We start from the raw sequence: 20,099 nt of genomic DNA, 5'->3' as shown, positions 1-20,099 counted from the left end.
TCTGTTCTCTTGTCGTAATGAACTGGTTCAGACTTCAGGGGCCTCAGGGGCTTTAAATGTTCATATGAATAAAAATATAAACTCAGCAGAAAGAAATGCTATTATAAATATAATACATATTATTTTGGTTTAAACAAAAAATATATAATATGAATTGAATATATTACAGATGATGATGATGATGATGATTCCCATTGTCCTTATCTGCATGTGTCTTGTTACCATGGCAACAAGTGCACAAAAGATACGTGAAATTGGTTTTGACCTTATGAGGCTCTGCACAGCTGATGATTCCAGACAGATGTTCAGTAGCAGTCAGATAAACAGACAAACAGGAAGTTGTTGAGGACATAAATCTGGAAGATTTTTCATGTGGAAAAATCTTTACATTGTGTTTTTAATGAATGTGTGAATTTGTACATATATATTTTTAATTAATTTCTTTAGATTATAGATTTGTAAAGGAAGAAAAACTTTAGAGGTAAATCCTCCTGAATGTTTTTATTAAACCTAATATTTTATTTACGTGTAGAAAAGAGTGACTGGACATTGTTGTGACTCAGTGACGCAACAGGAAGTAGAAAGTGTCCCACTTGATGCACGCACACACACGCACAGACCCCTCCCCCCTGTCAGCCGCTCTCCGTGTTAATCCGCCTTTCTCTCGCTCTCTCTCTCTCTATCTTTGCGGTCATTATGGCGGAAATAAAAACAGGAATATTCGCCAAAAACGTGCAGAAACGTCTTAACCGCGCACAAGAGAAGGTAAGAGAGGAGGATGGATGGAGGGTGGATGGAGGACGGATGGAGGACGGGGGGAGGTGGAGGTGTAGCTGGCTGCGGCCTGTGCAGCGTCTCTCTCTCTGATAATCAGCTGTTCTCTCGTGTTGATGTGATCAGGATGACGTAGTTATCCATTTTTGATTATCAGATATTGATTCGCATGAACATGACGTCAGCATAAGTTCGATCAATCATAAAAACAATACAATCATCGGAAACGGACGGAGCACTTTGATTGGCTGAAGCTGACGAAGGATTAACACTGTGTGTGTGTGTGTGTGTGTGTTTGTGTGTGCGCGCGTGTGCGTGAGAGTGTGTGTGTTTGTTAGTCTGAAGGTTCTCGGATGATGTGTGAGATGAAATTCGACACGTCCGCCATTAAGGGTGATGAAGTTTCTTGGCTGCATTAAAAAGTCAGATCGTTTACTTAGGGACCTTCTGAACTGAGTGAAATGACCTGAACTGTTTCATAATAACATCTTTTCAATTCTCTAAATCAATCAATCAATCAAATTTTATTTGTATAGCCCGTACTCACAAATCCCAGTTTGTCTCATAGGCTTTAACAAGGTGAGACATCCTCTGTTCTTAACCCTCAACAAGAGTCAGGATAAACTACTGTTGAGGAAAGGAGGCTCAATGCTTCCTAACTTATCTCCTTTAGTAGAGGAAACATCAACTATCCTTTATGAAAGGAAAGGAGACAATGCCGTCCAACAATTCTTTGCGACAGCAACATTAATATATAAAAACAGAACAGCTGTTTTATTCTCATGATCCAGATGTGAATCATCACACGATCGTCTGATTTCTTCTCGGTCACATGTGTCCAGTCAATTGAAAACATAATGAACTTATAGTTCACAACATCATCATCAGAACTGCATATAACGTTACCTCGTTCTGACTGTCAGAACTGTCCATGGTGCTGAAATATGATCTGCTTCTGGTTGGTCCAGACTTTGGTCAAGAGTCGTGCTGAGAGAATCTCACTGCCCTTTCTCCAGAGTCAACTTTGTAAGAAAAGATATGTAGAGCAGTGATATATACCAATCATTTAAGTCAAATTAAAACTTTGTCCTAAGAAATAATGTTTACAGTTTGTACTGACAGAACATTTAACCATCACCTATAAGAAAATAAAAAGAAATAGGATTTTAATATTAATAAAATTAGTTTCCATATTCTGGACCTTCACTGAGCTGCTTTCAGTACAAGTTCAGCAGGTTGATCATTTGGTCTCATCCAGACACACGTCACTTTATTACATAGTTAACACATAGTGGCATCAGTGAGCAGTGATGTGATATAAACAGGTTCATTTTAACTTGGTGATATTCAAACACACATGATCTGTCTCAAGCAGAGCCTCTGTCTGAAATGCTTGGTCTAGCTATTAGCGCCAAAAAGCAAAATCTGCACTGATTGGTCAGTCACTGAAAGCCTTTTTCTGAAATGACCCGGCCCTTAAAGTTAGGTGGGTTTGGGGTCGAGTTTTTATAATCACATCATATTAAATACGGAGCAGCTCTATATTGATCCAACAAACAGTACTGCATGAATGTTTGTGGGAACCTTTTCTAGTCTGCAGAAAGTCTGTGATGTTTGTAAATCTGAATAATAAGGAGAAGGAGATTGACAAGAATAACAATAATCATCAGTTATTGGTTTTATTTAAAGAGCGTTATTTGATTTTTGTTCTCAGGTACTGCAGAAACTGGGGAAAGCAGACGAGACCAAAGATGAACAGTTTGAACAAGTGGTGATTAATTTCAGGAGACAGGAGGTGAGAGATGACATCATCACTAAAACTCAGACTGGTGGTTAAGCCATCACCTAATGATGGCGCTAGAGGAAGAGTGACAGTTATTCCAGTTAAACCTGAAGGGAACATGAGTATCTGAAGCACATTTCATCACAGTGACGGCTGTTGAGAAAAATCATTTTGGACTTAAGTCATTGACAGACTGATGGAGAGTCAACAAGCCCCTCACATTAATATTAACCAATACTCACCTAACCGTGTGTGTGTGTGTGTGTGTGTGTGTGTGTGTGTGTGTGTGTGTGTGTGTGTGTGTGTGTGTGTGTGTGTGTGTGTGTGTGTGTGTGTGTGTGTGTGTGTGTGTGTGTGTGTGTGTGTGTGTTAGTCTGAAGGTTCTCGGCTGCAGAGGGAGATGAAATCCTACATGTCGTCTATTAAAGGTGAAGAAGTTTCTGTTTTTTAGACGTAAAATATATATAACAATATCCTGAATCATTTTTTAATGATGATAGTGTTGTAGTTTTTATTATTATTGTTAATATTATTATTATAAATTATAAGATAATGGTAAGTATCACCTAGATACATAAATCAAAGACAAATAAATGAAAATGTGTTAAAGTTTATATTCAGGATGTGATCCAAAATAAAAACATGAATATTTTTTATTCATCAATAAAAACTGGAATAAGTTCTTACTTTTGATCGAACTCGAGTTCTTCTCAGTTCACCTGGTTCTCCTCAGCAATTTCTGTGGACTTCATGTGTGTTAGTTTGAGGTTATCATGTCTCGGTGGGGACCAGAGGTCAGTGAAGGTGTTTGTGTCGTGCAGGAATGCAGCAGGCGTCCATCAACCTGACGCAGTCTCTGCATGAAGTCTACGAACCAGACTGGCATGGGAAAGACGACGTGATGACCATCGGGAAGGTGAGAGTCGTAAAGACACGTCACACATTCACACCTTAACACTCCACACAGGCACGCTGCTCTGTGTGAGACAGACGTTAATGTGTGTCCAGGTGTGACACAAGAGTTCAAGTGTGAGACAAGTGTTCAGGTGTGAGACGAGAGTTCAGGTGTGAGACAAGTGTTCAGGTGTGAGACGACAGTTCAGGTGTGAGACAAGTGTTCAGGTGTGAGACAAGAGTTCAGGTGTGAGACGAGTGTTCAGGTGTGAGACGAGTGTTCAAATGTGAGACGAGAGTTCAGGTGTGAGACGAGAGTTCAGGTGTGAGACGACAGTTCAGGTGTGAAACGAGTGTTCAGGTGTGAGACAAGTGTTCAAATGTGAGACAAGTGTTCAGGTGTGAGACGAGAGTTCAGGTGTGAGACGAGAGTTCAGGTGTGAGACAAGTGTTCAGGTGTGAGACAAGTGTTCAGGTGTGAGACGAGTGTTCAGGTGTGAGACGAGAGTTCAGGTGTGAGACGAGTGTTCAGGTGTGAGACGAGTGTTCAAATGTGAGACGAGAGTTCAGGTGTGAGACGAGTTCAGGTGTGAGACGAGAGTTCAGGTGTGAGACGAGTGTTCAGGTGTGAGACGAGAGTTCAGGTGTGAGACAAGTGTTCAGGTGTGAGACGAGAGTTCAGGTGTGAGACGAGAGTTCAGGTGTGAGACGAGAGTTCAGGTGTGAGACAAGTGTTCAGGTGTGAGACGAGTGTTCAGGTGTGAGACAAGTGTTCAGGTGTGAGACAAGTGTTCAGGTGTGAGACAAGTGTTCAGGTGTGAGACGAGTGTTCAGGTGTGAGACAAGTGTTCAATTGTGAGACGAGAGTTCAGGTGTGAGACGAGAGTTCAGGTGTGAGACGAGAGTTCAGGTGTGAGACGAGAGTTCAGGTGTGAGACGAGAGTTCAGGTGTGAGACAAGTGTTCAGGTGTGAGACAGGTGTTCAAGTGTGAGAGACAGGTGACGAGAGTTCAGGTGTGAGACAAGAGTTCAGGTGTGAGACAAGCGTTCAGGTGTGAGACAAGTGTTCAAGTGTGAGACGAGTGTTCAGGTGTGAGACGAGAGTTCAGGTGTGAGACGAGAGTTCAGGTGTGAGACAAGCGTTCAGGTTTGAAATGTTTTTGTATTTGTGTTATTTGTTGTCTTACATGTTATTCTTATGCTCAAGTTGGCAGCTGCTCTCTTGTTCATGTATCTGTGCAAATTGTTCACACCTCAACAGGCCCTATTTGTAGTTTCCACCACTTTTATATTTGTATGTATTTTCAATGCTTTTATTATTTTATTGCGTGCCCAGGGACTACAGACTGTTCAGGTGTGACACATAAGCCATTTTCAGACATGACCTGTGGATGAAGTCCAGAGAATTGCTTTACCCAAAGTTTACTCTTCACACATCCACTTTCTCCAGAGAAAATGTGGATAATTTCCAGAGTTCAGTTCATGTCTGAAAGCAGCTATAGTGTCCAGATGAGAGACAAGTGTCCAGGTGACAGGCACAGATGTCCGGGGAATTTTTTGAATTCTGTAACATGGAGACTTTGTCCCGGTGGGACATGAAACTGCAGGGACAGACTGATCAGGATGTTGACCCCTGGCATCTTACATCAGGGCTTTGATTTGTCGCTGTGACGGCACGAGTGGCTTTGTTTCCTGCAGGACTGTGATGCATTGTGGGAAGACTTCCATAACAAACTGGTGGACTCGACGCTCCTGAACCTAGATGCATACCTGCAACAGTTCCCAGACCTAAAGGTAACAAACACATTTTTTTGTTATTTAAGAAATTTTTAACTTTTAACCAAAGAATGAAAACTAAAAAGGGATGTTTCAGACTCGTGTGGCCAAGAGAAGTAGGAAACTGATTGACTATGACAGTGCTCGTCACCACGTTGAAACTCTGCAGACGTCTGGAATGAAGAACGACCGCAAGATGATGAAGGTGAGTCCACGAAACACGGTGGGCTTCAGAAGTTAAAGGAAACAGTCGCATGCTTTGAGTCTGGATGTGAAGAGACACTATTTTTGTTCTCAGGCAGAAGACGAGCTGAAAAAGTCTCAGAAGGTGTTTGATGAGCTGAACGTGGGTCTGCAGGATGAACTGCCGACCCTCTGGGACAGGTGAGGTCCTAAATAACCAAGATGCTGCAGCTGAGTCACTGTTGTGTTCAAACAGCTCATAGATTCAGTCTTTGAAGAAACCTGATGGTTCCTGTAGATCAGCAGTAGAGTGCCATCCTCTTCAGAGACTGAAGGATTCTTTCAAACACAAAATGTTACACAGGTCAAAGTTGTGTGAAACAGAGGAAGCTTCACTTATAAACCTTAACTAACCCAAACACTTTTGACTTCTGTGCTTTCAATTGTTCACAAGGTTTTCTCACAACATTCCAGCGTTGCATGTAGTATTTGCTTATTGAATACTGTTCAAATCATCTGGCTACAATGACACATGATATTTCCCTTTCAGCCGAGTCGGCTTCTACATCAGCACCTACAAGAGTGTGACGAGTCTGGAGGCAAAGTTTCACAGAGAAATCTCCCTTGTGAGTCAAATCTTGTTTCTACAACATTAACAAATTAAACCAATAAAAAATGTTTTAGATGATTTGAATGTTAATGATGCAGATGATCAGTCAGTCGACACAGACTTTACCTCTCTCACCACTTATTAACATCACATCTCATCTGGGTTTGGGTTCTCTGAAATGAGCTCTGACACGGACTATCAGTCTGCCTCTGTCGACGAAGACATAATGTTTGATTGAATCTACCTGTCCAGGTGTGCAGGCAGCTGTATGAAGTTATGACCAAACTGGGCGAACAGCATTCTGACAAAATGTTTACCATCCAAGGAGCCCCGAGGTCAGTTTGACCTTTCACCCCGGGAATCACTTTTACTTTGAATATTAAAGGTTTTATATGGAATTGTGTGATATACCATCTGACACTAGGCAGCCAATCAGAATACTTGCGATCATGTAGTTTCTGTTTTGTCCACTAGTGATTCAGGACCATTACGACTTGCTAGAACCCCGTCACCACCAGAAGATGAGAGTCCACTTGAGAGTCCAGATTCCAGCTCCAATCATATGCTCCGTCCTGTCTCACCTGGACCACCACGTCCAAAATCCCCAACACAGGTAGATCTTATCCAGACTGGTCTCAGGCAGATGTTAGTCATGACTGTCAGTGTATAGATAAGAATGATCATAAATATAAAATGATATATAAATATAGGATAAAAACAACAGTTTCATAATAATGTTCAAATTAACTTTCTGTGACTTTTTTTGCTGCAAACTTTTGTCTGTAACTTGGTGAGTGAATACGTGACTTTAAAATGTGATTTTGTTGTCATGTCTTTAAATGTGAGCATTGTGTGAATATATAACATATTATATAATATATAATTTTGTTATATACAGTAGATTTGAGACCTGACAGTAGAATAGTTCCTTATTTCTACTGAGAGTTCAGGTCATGAGATCTGACATTCGTCTTCAACACTGGTTCCCAGTTTTCATTCAGCATGTTTTGAATCACTTTTTACGCTATAAAACTAATATTGTGACAGTTGACAAAATGTCTGGCTTCAAATTAAAAATCACTAGATGTGGAGTGTGGTTTTGTTAACTCCCATGATGCAACACTGCAACAGAAAAAGTCTGAAAGTAGAGTTACGATCTCTGGACTGGAATTATTCACCCTTAAAGAGTTTGTGAAAAATTTAAGTTCAACAGTGCAGTAAACGTTCAGTATGAAGGTTCCTTTGATCGTTCCACCTCCTGACATTACCTATTACCTCATCAGCAGCATAAAAGAGGTGCTTCTAGCTTAAATAAAGGACATACGACACAAAACCCTCCTGACTCTCAGTAGGTTCCTGACTCTGTCGGTTCCTGACTCTCAGTCGGTTCCTGACTCTCAGTCGGTTCCTGACTCTCAGTTGGTTCCTGACTCTCAGTTGGTTCCTGACTCTCAGTTGGTTCCTGACTCTCAGTAGGTTCCTGACTCTCAGTCGGTTCCTGACTCTCAGCAGGTTCTTGACTCTCAGTTGGTTCCTGACTCTCAGTCGGTTCCTGACTCTCAGCAGGTTCCTGACTCTCAGTTGGTTCCTGACTCTCAGATAGTTCCTGACTCTCAGTATGTTCCTGACTCTCAGTTGGTTCCTGACTCTCAGTCGGTTCCTGACTCTCAGTCGGTTCCTGACTCTCAGCAGGTTCCTGACTCTCAGTTGGTTCCTGACTCTCAGTTGGTTCCTGAATCTCAGCAGGTTCCTGACTCTCAGTTGGTTCCTGACTCTCAGTCGGTTCCTGACCTCATTGGTTCTGACTCTCAGCAGGTTCCTGACTCTCAGCAGGTTCCTGACTCTCAGTCGGTTCCTGACTCTCAGTCGGTTCCTGAATCTCAGCAGGTTCCTGACTCTCAGTTGGTTCCTGACTCTCAGTCGGTTCCTGACTCTCAGTCGGTTCCTGACTCTCAGCAGGTTCCTGACTCTCAGTATCTTCCTGACTCTCTGCAGGTTCCTGACTCTCAGCAGGTTCCTGACTCTCTGCAGCTCTCAGTTGGTTCCTGTCTCTCAGTTGGTTCCTGTCTCTCAGTCGGTTCCTGACTCTCAGACGGTTCCTGACTCTCGGCAGGTTCCTGACTCTCGGCAGGTCCCTGACTCTCGGCAGGTTCCTGACTCTCAGTAGGTTCCTGACTCTCAGATAGTTCCTGACTCTCGGCAAGTTCCTGACTCTCAGCAGGTTCCTGACTCTCGGCAGGTTCCTGACTCAGTCGGTTCCTGACTCTCAGCAGGTTCCTGACTCTCAGCAGGTTCCTGACTCTCAGTCGGTTCCTGACTCTCAGTCGGTTCCTGAATCTCAGCAGGTTCCTGACTCTCAGTTGGTTCCTGACTCTCAGCAGGTTCCTGACTCTCGGCAGGTTCCTGACTCTCGGCAGGTTCCTGACTCTCAGTCGGTTCCTGACTCTCAGCAGGTTCCTGACTCTCAGTTGGTTCCTGACTCTCAGTCGGTTCCTGACTCTCAGTCGGTTCCTGACTCTCAGCAGGTTCCTGACTCTCAGTATCTTCCTGACTCTCGGCAGGTTCCTGACTCAGTTGGTTCCTGTCTCTCAGTTGGTTCCTGTCTCTCAGTCGGTTCCTGACTCTCAGACGGTTCCTGACTCTCGGCAGGTTCCTGACTCTCAGCAGGTCCCTGACTCTCCGCAGGTTCCTGACTCTCAGTTGGTTCCTGACTCTCAGATAGTTCCTGACTCTCAGTATGTTCCTGACTCTCGGCAAGTTCCTGACTCTCAGTATGTTCCTGACTCTCAGCAGGTTCCTGACTCTCAGCAGGTTCCTGACTCTCAGTATGTTCCTGACTCTCAGTATGTTCCTGACTCTCAGTCGGTTCCTGACTCTCGGCAGGTTCCTGACTCAGTTGGTTCCTGACTCTCGGCAGGTTCCTGACTCAGTTGGTTCCTGACTCTCAGGATGTTCCTGACTCTCAGTTTGTTCCTGACTCTCGGCAGGTTCCTGACTCTCAGTTGGTTCCTGACTCTCAGTAGGTTCCTGACTCTCAGTAGGTTCTTGACTCTCAGTTGGTTCCTGACTCTCACTTGGTTCCTGACTCTCAGACGGTTCCTGACTCTCAGTTGGTTCTTGACTCTCAGTAGGTTCTTGACTCTCAGTTGGTTCCTGACTCTCAGTCGGTTCCTGACTCTCAGTAGGTTCCTGACTCTCAGTTGGTTCCTGACTCTCAGTATGTTCCTGACTCTCAGTAGGTTCTTGACTCTCAGTTGGTTCCTGACTCTCACTTGGTTTCTGACTCTGAGACGGTTCCTGACTCTCAGTTGGTTCTTGACTCTCAGTAGGTTCTTGACTCTCAGTTGGTTCCTGACTCTCAGACGGTTTCTGACTCTCAGTAGGTTCCTGACTCTCAGTTGGTTCCTGACTCTCAGAATGTTCCTGACTCTCGGTAGGTTCCTGACTCTCAGTAGGTTCTTGACTCTCAGTTGGTTCCTGACTCTCACTTGGTTCCTGACTCTCAGACGGTTTCTGACTCTCAGTAGGTTCCTGACTCTCAGTCGGTTCCTGACTCTCAGAATGTTCCTGATCATTAAAAACGATAGAAGACTGTTTCTTCAGAAGATTGCCCCTCCCACCAGGGCCCTTGCAGTCTGAATCTGTGTTGGGAACCAGTGTTTTAAAAAGATTTCATCCATCACCAGAACAATGAATTAGAAACAGTAGAACCTTTCATCATTGTTGTAGATGTTCATGTGTTTGTGGTTTAACACATCAGAATATTAAATAAACTGAATAATTTTCAGTTTTTATCCCACTGACCTGTAACATGTCTCTGTCCTGTTCATGTGTTCATGTGTCTCCATCCTCTTCATGTATTCATGGTAAGTAACCATCTCACATTCAGCTTTTTTTCAGTTTTCTGTCTGCGATTATTTAAAGATGCGTCACTCGAACACGTTGTGTTCATATAGTTTGGTTCAGTTTACATCTGGATCATTATTCTGCAGGAAGTAATGAACAGCAACAACGTTCAGCAACAACTCTCAGACAGACATTAACATTCAAAGCTTGATTGAATGGTGATTGATTGATAATTGATGCTATTAAGACCCAAAGTGAGTGAAGAAAACATCCCCACACCATCACAGCGCCTCCTGCAGGCTGGACTGTTGATACCAGGCAGGTGGGCTCCATGGATTGATGCTGTTGACATCAGATTTGAGCCTCTGCATAAATCCACATTTACCAGACCAGGCTCAGTCCACATTTACACGCTTCAGTTTTTTAACCCTAATCCTAACCCTAACTGTTGCTATGGTTACACCCAGAGTTTTCTAATCTCTAAATCAGAGACTTTATTTACATTTCAAATGATTTATTCTGTTTATCTTGACTGTTGGTCAAACATTTCCCTCCGATATTAAACATCAACCTAACAGATGATGTTTGAAGACATTGAAATATGTGTTATTAATATTATTATTATTATTTGACACTTATTTGAAGTCCGTTTGATTTTCAATCACCTACAAGTAAAAATACAAAGTTTGTTGTAATAATTAATTTAACAAAGACTCTACCATCAATTCCTTAAAAGATAATTTTAATTTTATTTTAATTTAATGACACTACCAAAAGTTAAACTTTGAACCTTCTCTTGTTTATTGGTTGGTCAATAATTTAATTTCATGTTTGAAGCTTACGACGTGTGGGATCATGTGACTGCTCGTGTCATGTAATATCATCACATCTGTTAGAAATGAAATGTCAATTGTCCGAATAGTAAAATACTTCTTAAGATTGAATGACCTACAGTGTAACATCTCTGATTGATATAATAATGCACTTATTGATTAGGAATGAAGAATTGATTTGCTGGAAATTAGGTTTTATAAATGAATCGATTTCCTTCCGAGATAGAGATTTGAATCATAAACTTGGGAATTCTAGCTTAGTTTTGATTGCATTCAGCTGCTAATTCATCCTCTCATAAAAACTGACGGCCATAATACTAACCAGAGAATCCAGAGTTTCTGTAAATCTAAGAAGAAAATGAAATGTTATTGTGTAACTCTATTACAACTCTATCATATGTAATGCTGTGTAAAGTGCCATAGCGTAGTGAACTGTATCATTGCTTGTGTTTTGTCCACGTGGCTTCATCCAAACATCCAGTGAAATCTTTCATTAAAAGTTAAGAAGTTCTGTTTGATACATTTTTGAATTAACTCCTTGTTTCCTCTGACAGTTTAAAAAGGGACCACCGGTTCGTCCACCCCCAAAGGCCACACCAACGAAGGAGGTGGCGGAGGAGCAGATCATTGACCTGTTTGGAGGAGAATTTTTACCTGCACCTTCACCATCGCAGGTTAGAGTCCTCACTGACTCTGTGTTTGTTAAATCTATATGATATGATGTGCTCAGTGGGATTTTGAAACCTGTTTACCTGGTTTTGTTTGGATGTTGTCCGCAGCCCAATGAACGACCTGGAGAATCTCTTCTTGACCTGGACTTTGATGCTTTTCAGCCTGATGAGAGTGTTTCACCGATACCACAGGTTCTTTCATCAACTCACATGCTTCAGCCAGTCTTCAAGCCAAATCAACAACAGTCTGACAATGACATTTACTGTTGACTGACTGGTGACAAATATCCTTAAGTTACCATATAAAAGAGTTTTTATAGAGTGAAAATCCACATTATTCTAAAATATTGATCTGTACAAAATATGTGAGGATCAGCTACAATAACAACATGTGCTCTTTCAGACTGCTGTACCTTGGGATATGTGGTCGGTGAGTTAGTCCATTTGGGTCATTTTTAATAGGGAATTATTTTAATTCATATTCACAATCATTGTCTTCATCCTGTAAATTTACACTCAGATTATTATTGTGTATTAAAAGTGAAGAAACTTTACATATGAATAATTTCCTCAAAATAAAAGATTAAAGTCAACAGATACATGTGTAGATTTTAACATTTGATCATGTTTCTATTTTTTTAAAGGGAAACTCTCAAACTGCTCAGCCTGTAAGTATTCATAGACACATGATGATGTCACCATAATAGAGGGAACCTGATGAATCCCTGATGATTTTTAAATTGTCTATGTGATGAAAACTGTAACATACCAGAAGCTGATCTCTTTCAGTCTTGACTCTGGGTTCAGATCAGGGTCAAACCTTAACCCTTTGTTGGTTGATTTTCTGGAGCAGGCTACAGATGGCGGCTTCGTCGCCGACTGGTCTGCTGACTTTGGTTCGGTCTCAGCAAATGGAGATACCTCTTCGAGTGCCGAGGCCCCTGGTGCCGTTGCTGTAGAACCTGACGAGACGGAGGGCGAGGCAGAGGGTGGGGCTCAGGACAGGCACCAGGCAGATGGCTGGCAGACGGGTGGAGATACAGCCACACCTCCTCAGGACAGTGAGGCAGCCACAGCAACTGAAAACGAGGTTAGAAAGTGGGACTCTCAAACTTACCCCAACCTTACCACTGCAGTCCGAGGTGATGAGGATGAGACAGGTCAGAAAGATGTTGGGGGGGGCTTATCAGAGCTGGAAGAACGCAGGAAGTCCACCCCAGGACTGATATTCACCAACGAGTTCGGAGAACAGATTAAGGACAGCACAGAGGACAGAAGAGAGAAGTTGTCCGGGTCTCCAGAAAATTCTGGGTCTGAGTACGAGACTGCTGAGGAATGGGGGGATGGAGGTCAGGGGGGAGGCTGGGGGAGTGCTGATGATGAACTTACATATGATCACCACCCACTGTGTGACTCTGATGGGTGGAGACATGAAGCTTCACCAGTGAGCAACATGAAGAGAGATTGTTTAATAGAAGACAAGCTCACATCAGTTCACAGAGACCTTTCTGATCCGGGAGGTTCGTTTGATTTAGTTCCCTCAGCTGAAACACAGGGAGGAGGTGCATTTGATTTAGTTCCCTCAGCTGAAACAAAGGGAGGAGGTGCGTTTGATTTAGTTCCCTCAGCTGAAACACAGGGAGGAGGTGCATTTGATTTAGTTCCCTCAGCTGAAACAAAGGAGGAGGTGGATTTACTGAAAGGAGGAGGTGTGTTTGATTCGGATCCTTTTGGCAAAACACATGGAAGTGGTGCGTTTGATTCGGATCCTTTTGCTGAAACACAGGGAAGAGGTGCATTTGATTTAGTTCCCTCAGCTGAAACAAAAGGAGGAGGTGCGTTTGATTCGGATCCTTTTGATGAAACACAGGGAAGAGGTGCGTTTGATTCGGATCCTTTTGCTGAAACACAGGGAAGAGGTGCGTTTGATTCGGATCCTTTTGCTGAAACACATGGAAGTGGTGCGTTTGATTCGGATCCTTTTGAAGAAACAAAGGGAAGAGGTGCGTTTGATTCGGATCCTTTTGAAGAAACAAAGGGAAGAGGTGCGTTTGATTGGATCTTTTGAAGAAACAAAGGGAAGAGGTGCGTTTGATTCGGATCCTTTTGAAGAAACAAAGGGAAGAGGTGCGTTTGATTCGTTCGTGCGTGATTCGGATCTTTTGCGAACAAAGGAAGAGTGCGGATTCGATCCTTTGACGAAACAAGGAAGAGGCTTGATTCGGATCGATTTGACGAAACAAAGGAAGAGGTGCGTTTGATTCGGATCCTTTTGACGAAACACAGGGAAGAGGTGCGTTTGATTCAGATCTTTTGACGAAACAAAGGGAAGAGGTGCGTTTGATTCGGATCCTTTTGAGAAACAAAGGGAAGAGGTGCGTTTGATTCGGATCCTTTTGATGAAACAAAGGGAAGAGGTGCGTTTGATTCGGATCCTTTTGACGAAACAAAGGGAAGAGGTGCGTTTGATTCGGATCCTTTTGACGAAACAAAGGGAAGTGGTGCGTTTGATTCAGAGTTCTTGGGTAAAACAAAGTGTGGAAACGAGGAGGGTGGATTTGAATTTGATCCATTTGTTGAGAAGTCAGGGGGAGGTCGGGTTAAGGTCACTGGGAAGGGGAGTGGGTGGGATTCAGACCCTTTTGCCAACAGTTTCCCAGCTGCTTCTTCGGGGACTGAGGGTCCCACCTCCAAAACCACATCCTGGCAGAAAATTAGTGACATCAGAGGCTTCGATTCTTCTGTCGCTCGACCAAACTCAGCGTCCGTCTGTGGAGCAGCAACTGAAGGAATTAAAGGTGTAAACTTTGCCAGAAATCACAAAGAACCAGAACATTCAGACATGTCCGAAGACGAGGCTGCAAACCGGAGATTTGGAAAGTTGTATCAAGAGCTAGATACAGAAAAGGAAGAGGTACATGACTCCTCCTGTCTTTAGTGTGGTAGCTTAGCACAGATTAGAAATCAGTCAATCCTTGTCCCACCTTCGACCTTCCAACACAAACCAATAGAGCGAAAGTAGTTTTGGTAAAAACCTGGATCCCTGAACTCTCCGCTCGCTTTGTCCTCTCATCCATTTTCATGTAGAAATGTTTTATTTCTAACATTTAAATAACATCTATTTTCTGCAAACATCAAAATGTATATTTGACATGAGATGAATAGTTTTTCTTTTAACATCTTTTAGTTCAGTCATCAGATTTAATTATTTTTAAGTTAAATGTGATATTGTTTTCACTTAAGTTTCAGTCTGAGTTACATTTAATTTCAGTTTAACTTCATTCTTACAAAGATTTGTATTGGGTCAGATCAAAGTTACAATAGAAACAGTAGAGATAATAATGATAATAACTGTTTTTAGTATTATTGTCCTACTCCCTCATGTCTCATGTCTTAACGTTCTGTAAATTGTTCTCTGTTGTGGTTCATGTTCGTGTTTTTGGATCTTGATGTTTCGACGTAACGTTTCTTCCTCTCTGGTTTACTTCCTGCTGGCTGAAGGATTTGTCAAACCCGTCATTCTTTGCTGATTTTGATAAGATGGTGAGTTTTCATTATAAACATTTAATGTGAATTATTTTATTGATGTGTTTGAAATGTAATTGAATAATATTTCAATTTACACATTTTAGTTTGAACTGTAGTTTGTTTTATCTCATGAGAAGCTTCAGATCACATTCATTTTGGTTCCTCACAGAAACTCTTGAACGCTTTATTTAAAACTTTAAATTCATGTTAAACGTTTCTGACATGAAGAAATTAACGTGAGGTTTGCTTGTTTGAGCCTTTTATTTAAATTATTATCAGAGATCGAAGTGTCACATTCAAAGTCAGGCTTAATGCTAACGCTAACACTCATGCTAACCACCATCTTCTTTTGCGAAAGAACAACGATCACGCTCCTGAAGCCTCAGACGTTCAAGCTGCTTCAGCATTAGAACCAGCTGAGGAACTGGACGAACCTGCAGCGCCTCCTGCTGGAGACGTGGAGGCACTTTCAACTCCCCCTGCTGGTGAGGAAGATACAGCAGATCGTTCTGGAAGTCCAGAGGAGGAGAAGCCTGCAGTGAGTTCTTCATCATTCTCTTCATCATCATTATGATCTTCATCATTCTCTTCATCATCATTATGATCTTCATCATCTTCACCATTATTTTCATCATCATCATCTTCATCATCATCAAGATCTTTAACATCATTATCTTTATCATCATCATCATCATCAATAAGATCGTCTTTATCTTCTTCATCTTCATCATCATCAAGATCTTCAACATCATTATCTTAATCACGTTCATCATGATCTTCATCATCTTCATCATTATCAAGATCTTCAACTTCATCATCTTCATCATTGTCTTCATCATCATCTTCTGCTTCGTCATCATCATCATGAAGATCTTCAACATCATCATCTTCATAATAATCTTCATCATCATCTTCTTCTTTATCTTCATCATTATGATCATCATCATCATCCTCAGTGTTGTGTTCACTGCAGCTCGGTCACTTTTTGTACCGACACAGTGTTTGTGGGCTAATTATGTTTTTCTTCTTAAAGTCGACTGTTGCTTCTCCGAGCTCTGACAAGATCAAAGTACATGAGGTATCTTTTTTTTCTCTGCTTTTTATTCTTTGTCATTTTTTACAGAAGTCTAATGGTTTATTATTTTTATATAAATTAGATGTATCCACTTTTCTTTGATCTGTAAGATAGATAGTTTGATGCTGTGAGACTTAACGTGGCCTCACAACACTGAACTCTGGTTTATTGTATTTTATAATATGAATTAAATATATATTTCATTAATTATCTTTAGAATATTTATTTTAAGTTTATTTTGTTGGTCTAAAATACAGGCTACACTAATGTGTTTGATGTATCTAATATTACCAAATCTAAATTATTATTATTATTATTATTATTATTATATTGTTGTTATTATAATAGTATAATTATATCTTTCAACAGATTCCTGAAGCTGAAGAAGCCACGACACCTCCAGGTGAAGCAGCTTCATCGGTAACTATTGTCATTGTTTTGTGATATATTTTATGATCTGACACATTATATTTAGTTTATGTTCATAAAATGCACAGTTTTTCTTTGGTATTTTAATAAATTTTGTACATTTATACATGAAGTGGTGCAAATGTAATTTGCTTTAATATTTAATTTTATAAAATGTATTTTAAAGATAAAGTAAAATTTCATTTAAACTTTTTACAGTTCATAATTTTGTATCACCAACAGCTTAATCAGTTTCCTTTGTGTTTCTTCTTTTGCTGAAAATAAAGAATGAAATTCCCCAAAACACTGAACAGATTTAATAAATGATGTGTGTCTTTGAAAGAAGATTATTAATAAGAGTTTTTTTGTCCTCTGCAGGAAAATATGCCCATCCCCTCAGTGGTGATTGAACCTGCCTCCAGTAATGAAGGTGATGACGACCGCGACGCTGACATCATCTCTCCCACTGTCATCAGTGACAACGATGATCAAAATCAATCCATCAAACACATGAGTCCATCTGGTGCAACGTCGAATCATCCTGAAGATTTTCTTTACAAGGTGATTGATTGTTAAAAATACATTCTTGCTCTGATAAGGTAGTTTTCCTCTTGTTGAGGGATAAGAACAGAGGATGTCACACCTTGTTAAGCCTTATGTGACAAATTGTGATTTGTGAGTATAGGCTACACAAATACAATTTGATTGATTGATGCTTATAAATAATGAAATTATCGGAAACAAATTGTTTTTATGTTATAATACAATTACTTGGGTTATCTGAAATATTCAAATGTGACAAATAAGCAAAAATATCCAGAATTGAGAGGGAAAAATACTTTTCCTTGCAGATATGTAAATAGAGGTGTGGTCCTTGGTTTTACCCTGTAGGTGGAGACGATGCACGACTTTGATGCTGCAAATTCAGATGAGCTTGAACTGAGGAGAGGTGATGTGGTGTTGGTGCTTCCAACAGCCTCAGTAGAGGATCAGGTAAGAACCACCAGTGATGTGTTAAAGTCCATCAGGCTGTTTGAAGGAATGAATAAATATCAACAGTGAACCCAACTGATTGTGGAGTTTCTGTGTTGCTGTTGTTGCAGGATGCCGGCTGGCTCACAGGGATCAAAGAAAGTGAATGGTTAACACTCGGAGCTGCTGCTCAAAAAGGACTGTTCCCTGAAAACTTTACCCAGCGTTTGGAGTAAGACGATTTTATAGCAGGTCGAGAAAATGAGAAGAAATTTGATATGCTTGTGTCCAAGCAGTTCAGCATGTGGCCAACCCCTCTCCTGAGAAACTAATATTGTCCTGCAGCTGTGTGCTGGATCACATAAGGCTTTCTCTGATAGATGCAACTCTTTGTCATTCTGAAAGTAAAACTCGTTGTAATAAATACTAGTTCTATTCTCTCAGCAGAAGTGTAAATTAAAAAGCATGGTGTGATAGTATTGTCTGCTTTTGCTGGAACTCACATTTTATTTAAAGAAATATAATGAGTCTGATATTTTACCAACAAAAGCAAAAAAATGTGTCTGAAGAAAAGCAACAAAAAGAAAAAGTGCACCTTCTTTACATAAGTTTGTTGTACTGATTTGATTCTCTGCTGTGGAATATATCAGAAAGTTTAGTGACATAATCTATTTAAATGTCTTAAGTGTAAAGTGAAACTATTGAGTTGTTATTTTCTGTCATTGCTGTTACCTTGAAGTCACTGTGCATGTATTTCTGTTCAAGTCTGTGATCTTTCTTTTGCATATGTGGCAATTGATTTACTTATGTACGATCATTGCTGTGTTTTTTTTCTACTTAGAAATATATTATTGATTATGGACCAACAAACATTGCACATCCAGCATGATATTAATATTTTATTAAATTATTTAAAGATATAATAACGATAAAGAATCTCACCACTATTATGATACTGTATGTCTGAATAAGGCAAATCTTGAAAATCATGTTTATAAAAATATTAAGAAAATCTTATCTATTTATAGGTGTAAGATGAGAGGGAAGGTATTAACAAATCCAATTGTTATCATTGGTTTCCATATTCAAACTGTTCTGTAGATCAGCAAATACAATGTCAAGCTACTTAAGTTAATCCTCCATGTAGAGCTTTCTGTGATGTACATTCCCCAACATTGATGTCATGATGAATAAATGACAGTCATTAAGGTATCATGGTTTGTTTTGGAGATTACTTTGCAGAATTGGCCTCTAGGGCTGATCTGGGTGTGCATTCAGAAGAGTCTCCTCATGCAGACAGATGACGACATGCTTTGGAGTGGAGAGCGAAAGGAAGGGGTAAGGTGTGAATATTAGAAGCTGGTTGGACATACAAGATTGTAACGCACAGGCCATCATGGACAGGTGCTGGGTTTAGGGTTACCCAAGGATGTTTCGTTCCTCTGACGCTGAAGTGAATGTCTGATGTCAGTGTCAGAGGTTTGTCAACTCATCACTGGATTGAGATCAGCAGGGAGACGTGAGGAGCTGGAGAGTAACTGTGCATGAACCCCTCTAATCCTAGTTCTGCATGTTAATGTCAAAACTGAACTCATTGGCATAATGATGCTGAGGGAACGAAGAGGGAGCAGGACACGTCAAACTAGCCCCCACTTGTTTCAAGCATTAAGGTCCAAGTGCGTTAGAGGGATTTCAAAATAAAAGCTGAGCACGTTGGAGTGATTTCAAAATAAAAGCAACCCTAAATGGGAATTTGTTCAGTCTGCGAATGCATGAATGAATAGATACACCAAATTAATTTAACTTAATGCAGCAATGATGAATAATAAATGAGTTCAATAATAAAGAATTACAACTGCCCATGAAAATATTTCGGAGAAAATTGTGACGATTAATGATTTCTCTTTACCACTGTGTGAATAATTACTCAACTTTATAATAAAGAAAACCTTCAATTTAAGCAAAAAATAACATACAGGTCAACGAGAAACTACCTGTTTCCAATAACTAATTTCTCTTCACAATGCAGGTGACGAGATGGACTTTGCAGAGAAGAGATTTGTGAGGACACAAGTGTCAGAGTGAGTCCATGTGAGAAACAGGACAATGTCCTGAAGCTTCCCAGAGAGCGAGTGGACGTGTGGATGAGGTTTCTAACACGTGACGGACGTGAAACTGGAAGAACACAAATATCATCATCATCACCTTCTTCATCATCATCATCATCATCACCTTCTTCATCATCATCACCTTCTTCATCATCATCATCATCATCACCTTCTTCATCATCATCATCACCTTCTTCATCATCATCATCATCACCTTCTTCATCATCTCATCATCATCATCATCATCACCTTCTTCATCATCATCATCATCATCACCTTCTTTCATCATCATCATCACCTTCTTCATCATCATCACCATCACTTCTTCATCCATCACCTTCTTCATCATCATCATCATCATCACTTCTTCATCATCATCACCTTCTTCATCATCATCATCATCATCACCTTCTTCATCATCATCACCTTTTATCATCATCATCATCATCACCTTCTTTCATCATCATCACCTTCATCATCATCATCACATCCTTCTTCATCATCATCACCTTCTTCATCATCATCATCACCTTCTTCATCATCATCATCACCTTCTTCATCATCATCACTTCTTCATCATCATCATCATCACCTTCTTCATCATCATCACCATCACCTTCATCATCATCATCATCATC

The 20,099-nt window shown here is 40.7% G+C and overlaps 2 protein-coding genes across 2 annotated transcripts; both read left to right on the top strand.

Annotated features, from left to right (window-relative positions):
* Positions 1–607: 607 nt before the first annotated feature.
* Positions 608–13,767, top strand: LOC118117449 (amphiphysin). The gene is made up of 18 exons (XM_047341915.1): positions 608–765; positions 2,489–2,569; positions 2,931–2,985; positions 3,379–3,473; positions 5,150–5,245; positions 5,325–5,432; positions 5,526–5,611; positions 5,961–6,036; positions 6,273–6,355; positions 6,495–6,633; positions 11,254–11,373; positions 11,479–11,562; positions 11,774–11,800; positions 12,015–12,038; positions 12,224–13,006; positions 13,070–13,415; positions 13,456–13,497; positions 13,622–13,767. The coding sequence occupies exons 1-18, from the start codon at positions 697–699 to the stop codon at positions 13,753–13,755; spliced, it is 2,448 nt and encodes an 815-aa protein (XP_047197871.1). The 5' UTR covers positions 608–696; the 3' UTR covers positions 13,756–13,767.
* On the top strand, positions 13,767–18,565 carry LOC124854452 (amphiphysin-like). Its single transcript, XM_047341925.1, has 8 exons — positions 13,767–14,284; positions 14,872–14,913; positions 15,257–15,436; positions 15,932–15,976; positions 16,343–16,393; positions 16,760–16,942; positions 17,273–17,374; positions 17,485–18,565. The coding sequence occupies exons 1-8, from the start codon at positions 14,213–14,215 to the stop codon at positions 17,587–17,589; spliced, it is 780 nt and encodes a 259-aa protein (XP_047197881.1). The 5' UTR covers positions 13,767–14,212; the 3' UTR covers positions 17,590–18,565.
* The last annotated feature ends 1,534 nt before the right edge of the window (positions 18,566–20,099 follow it).

Source organism: Hippoglossus stenolepis, chromosome 11, assembly GCF_022539355.2.
Source record: "Hippoglossus stenolepis isolate QCI-W04-F060 chromosome 11, HSTE1.2, whole genome shotgun sequence".
Classification (NCBI taxonomy): Eukaryota; Metazoa; Chordata; class Actinopteri; order Pleuronectiformes; family Pleuronectidae; genus Hippoglossus; species Hippoglossus stenolepis.
The sequence above is the reverse complement of the archived record's forward strand: the minus strand, read 5'-3'. Positions and strand labels throughout refer to the sequence as shown.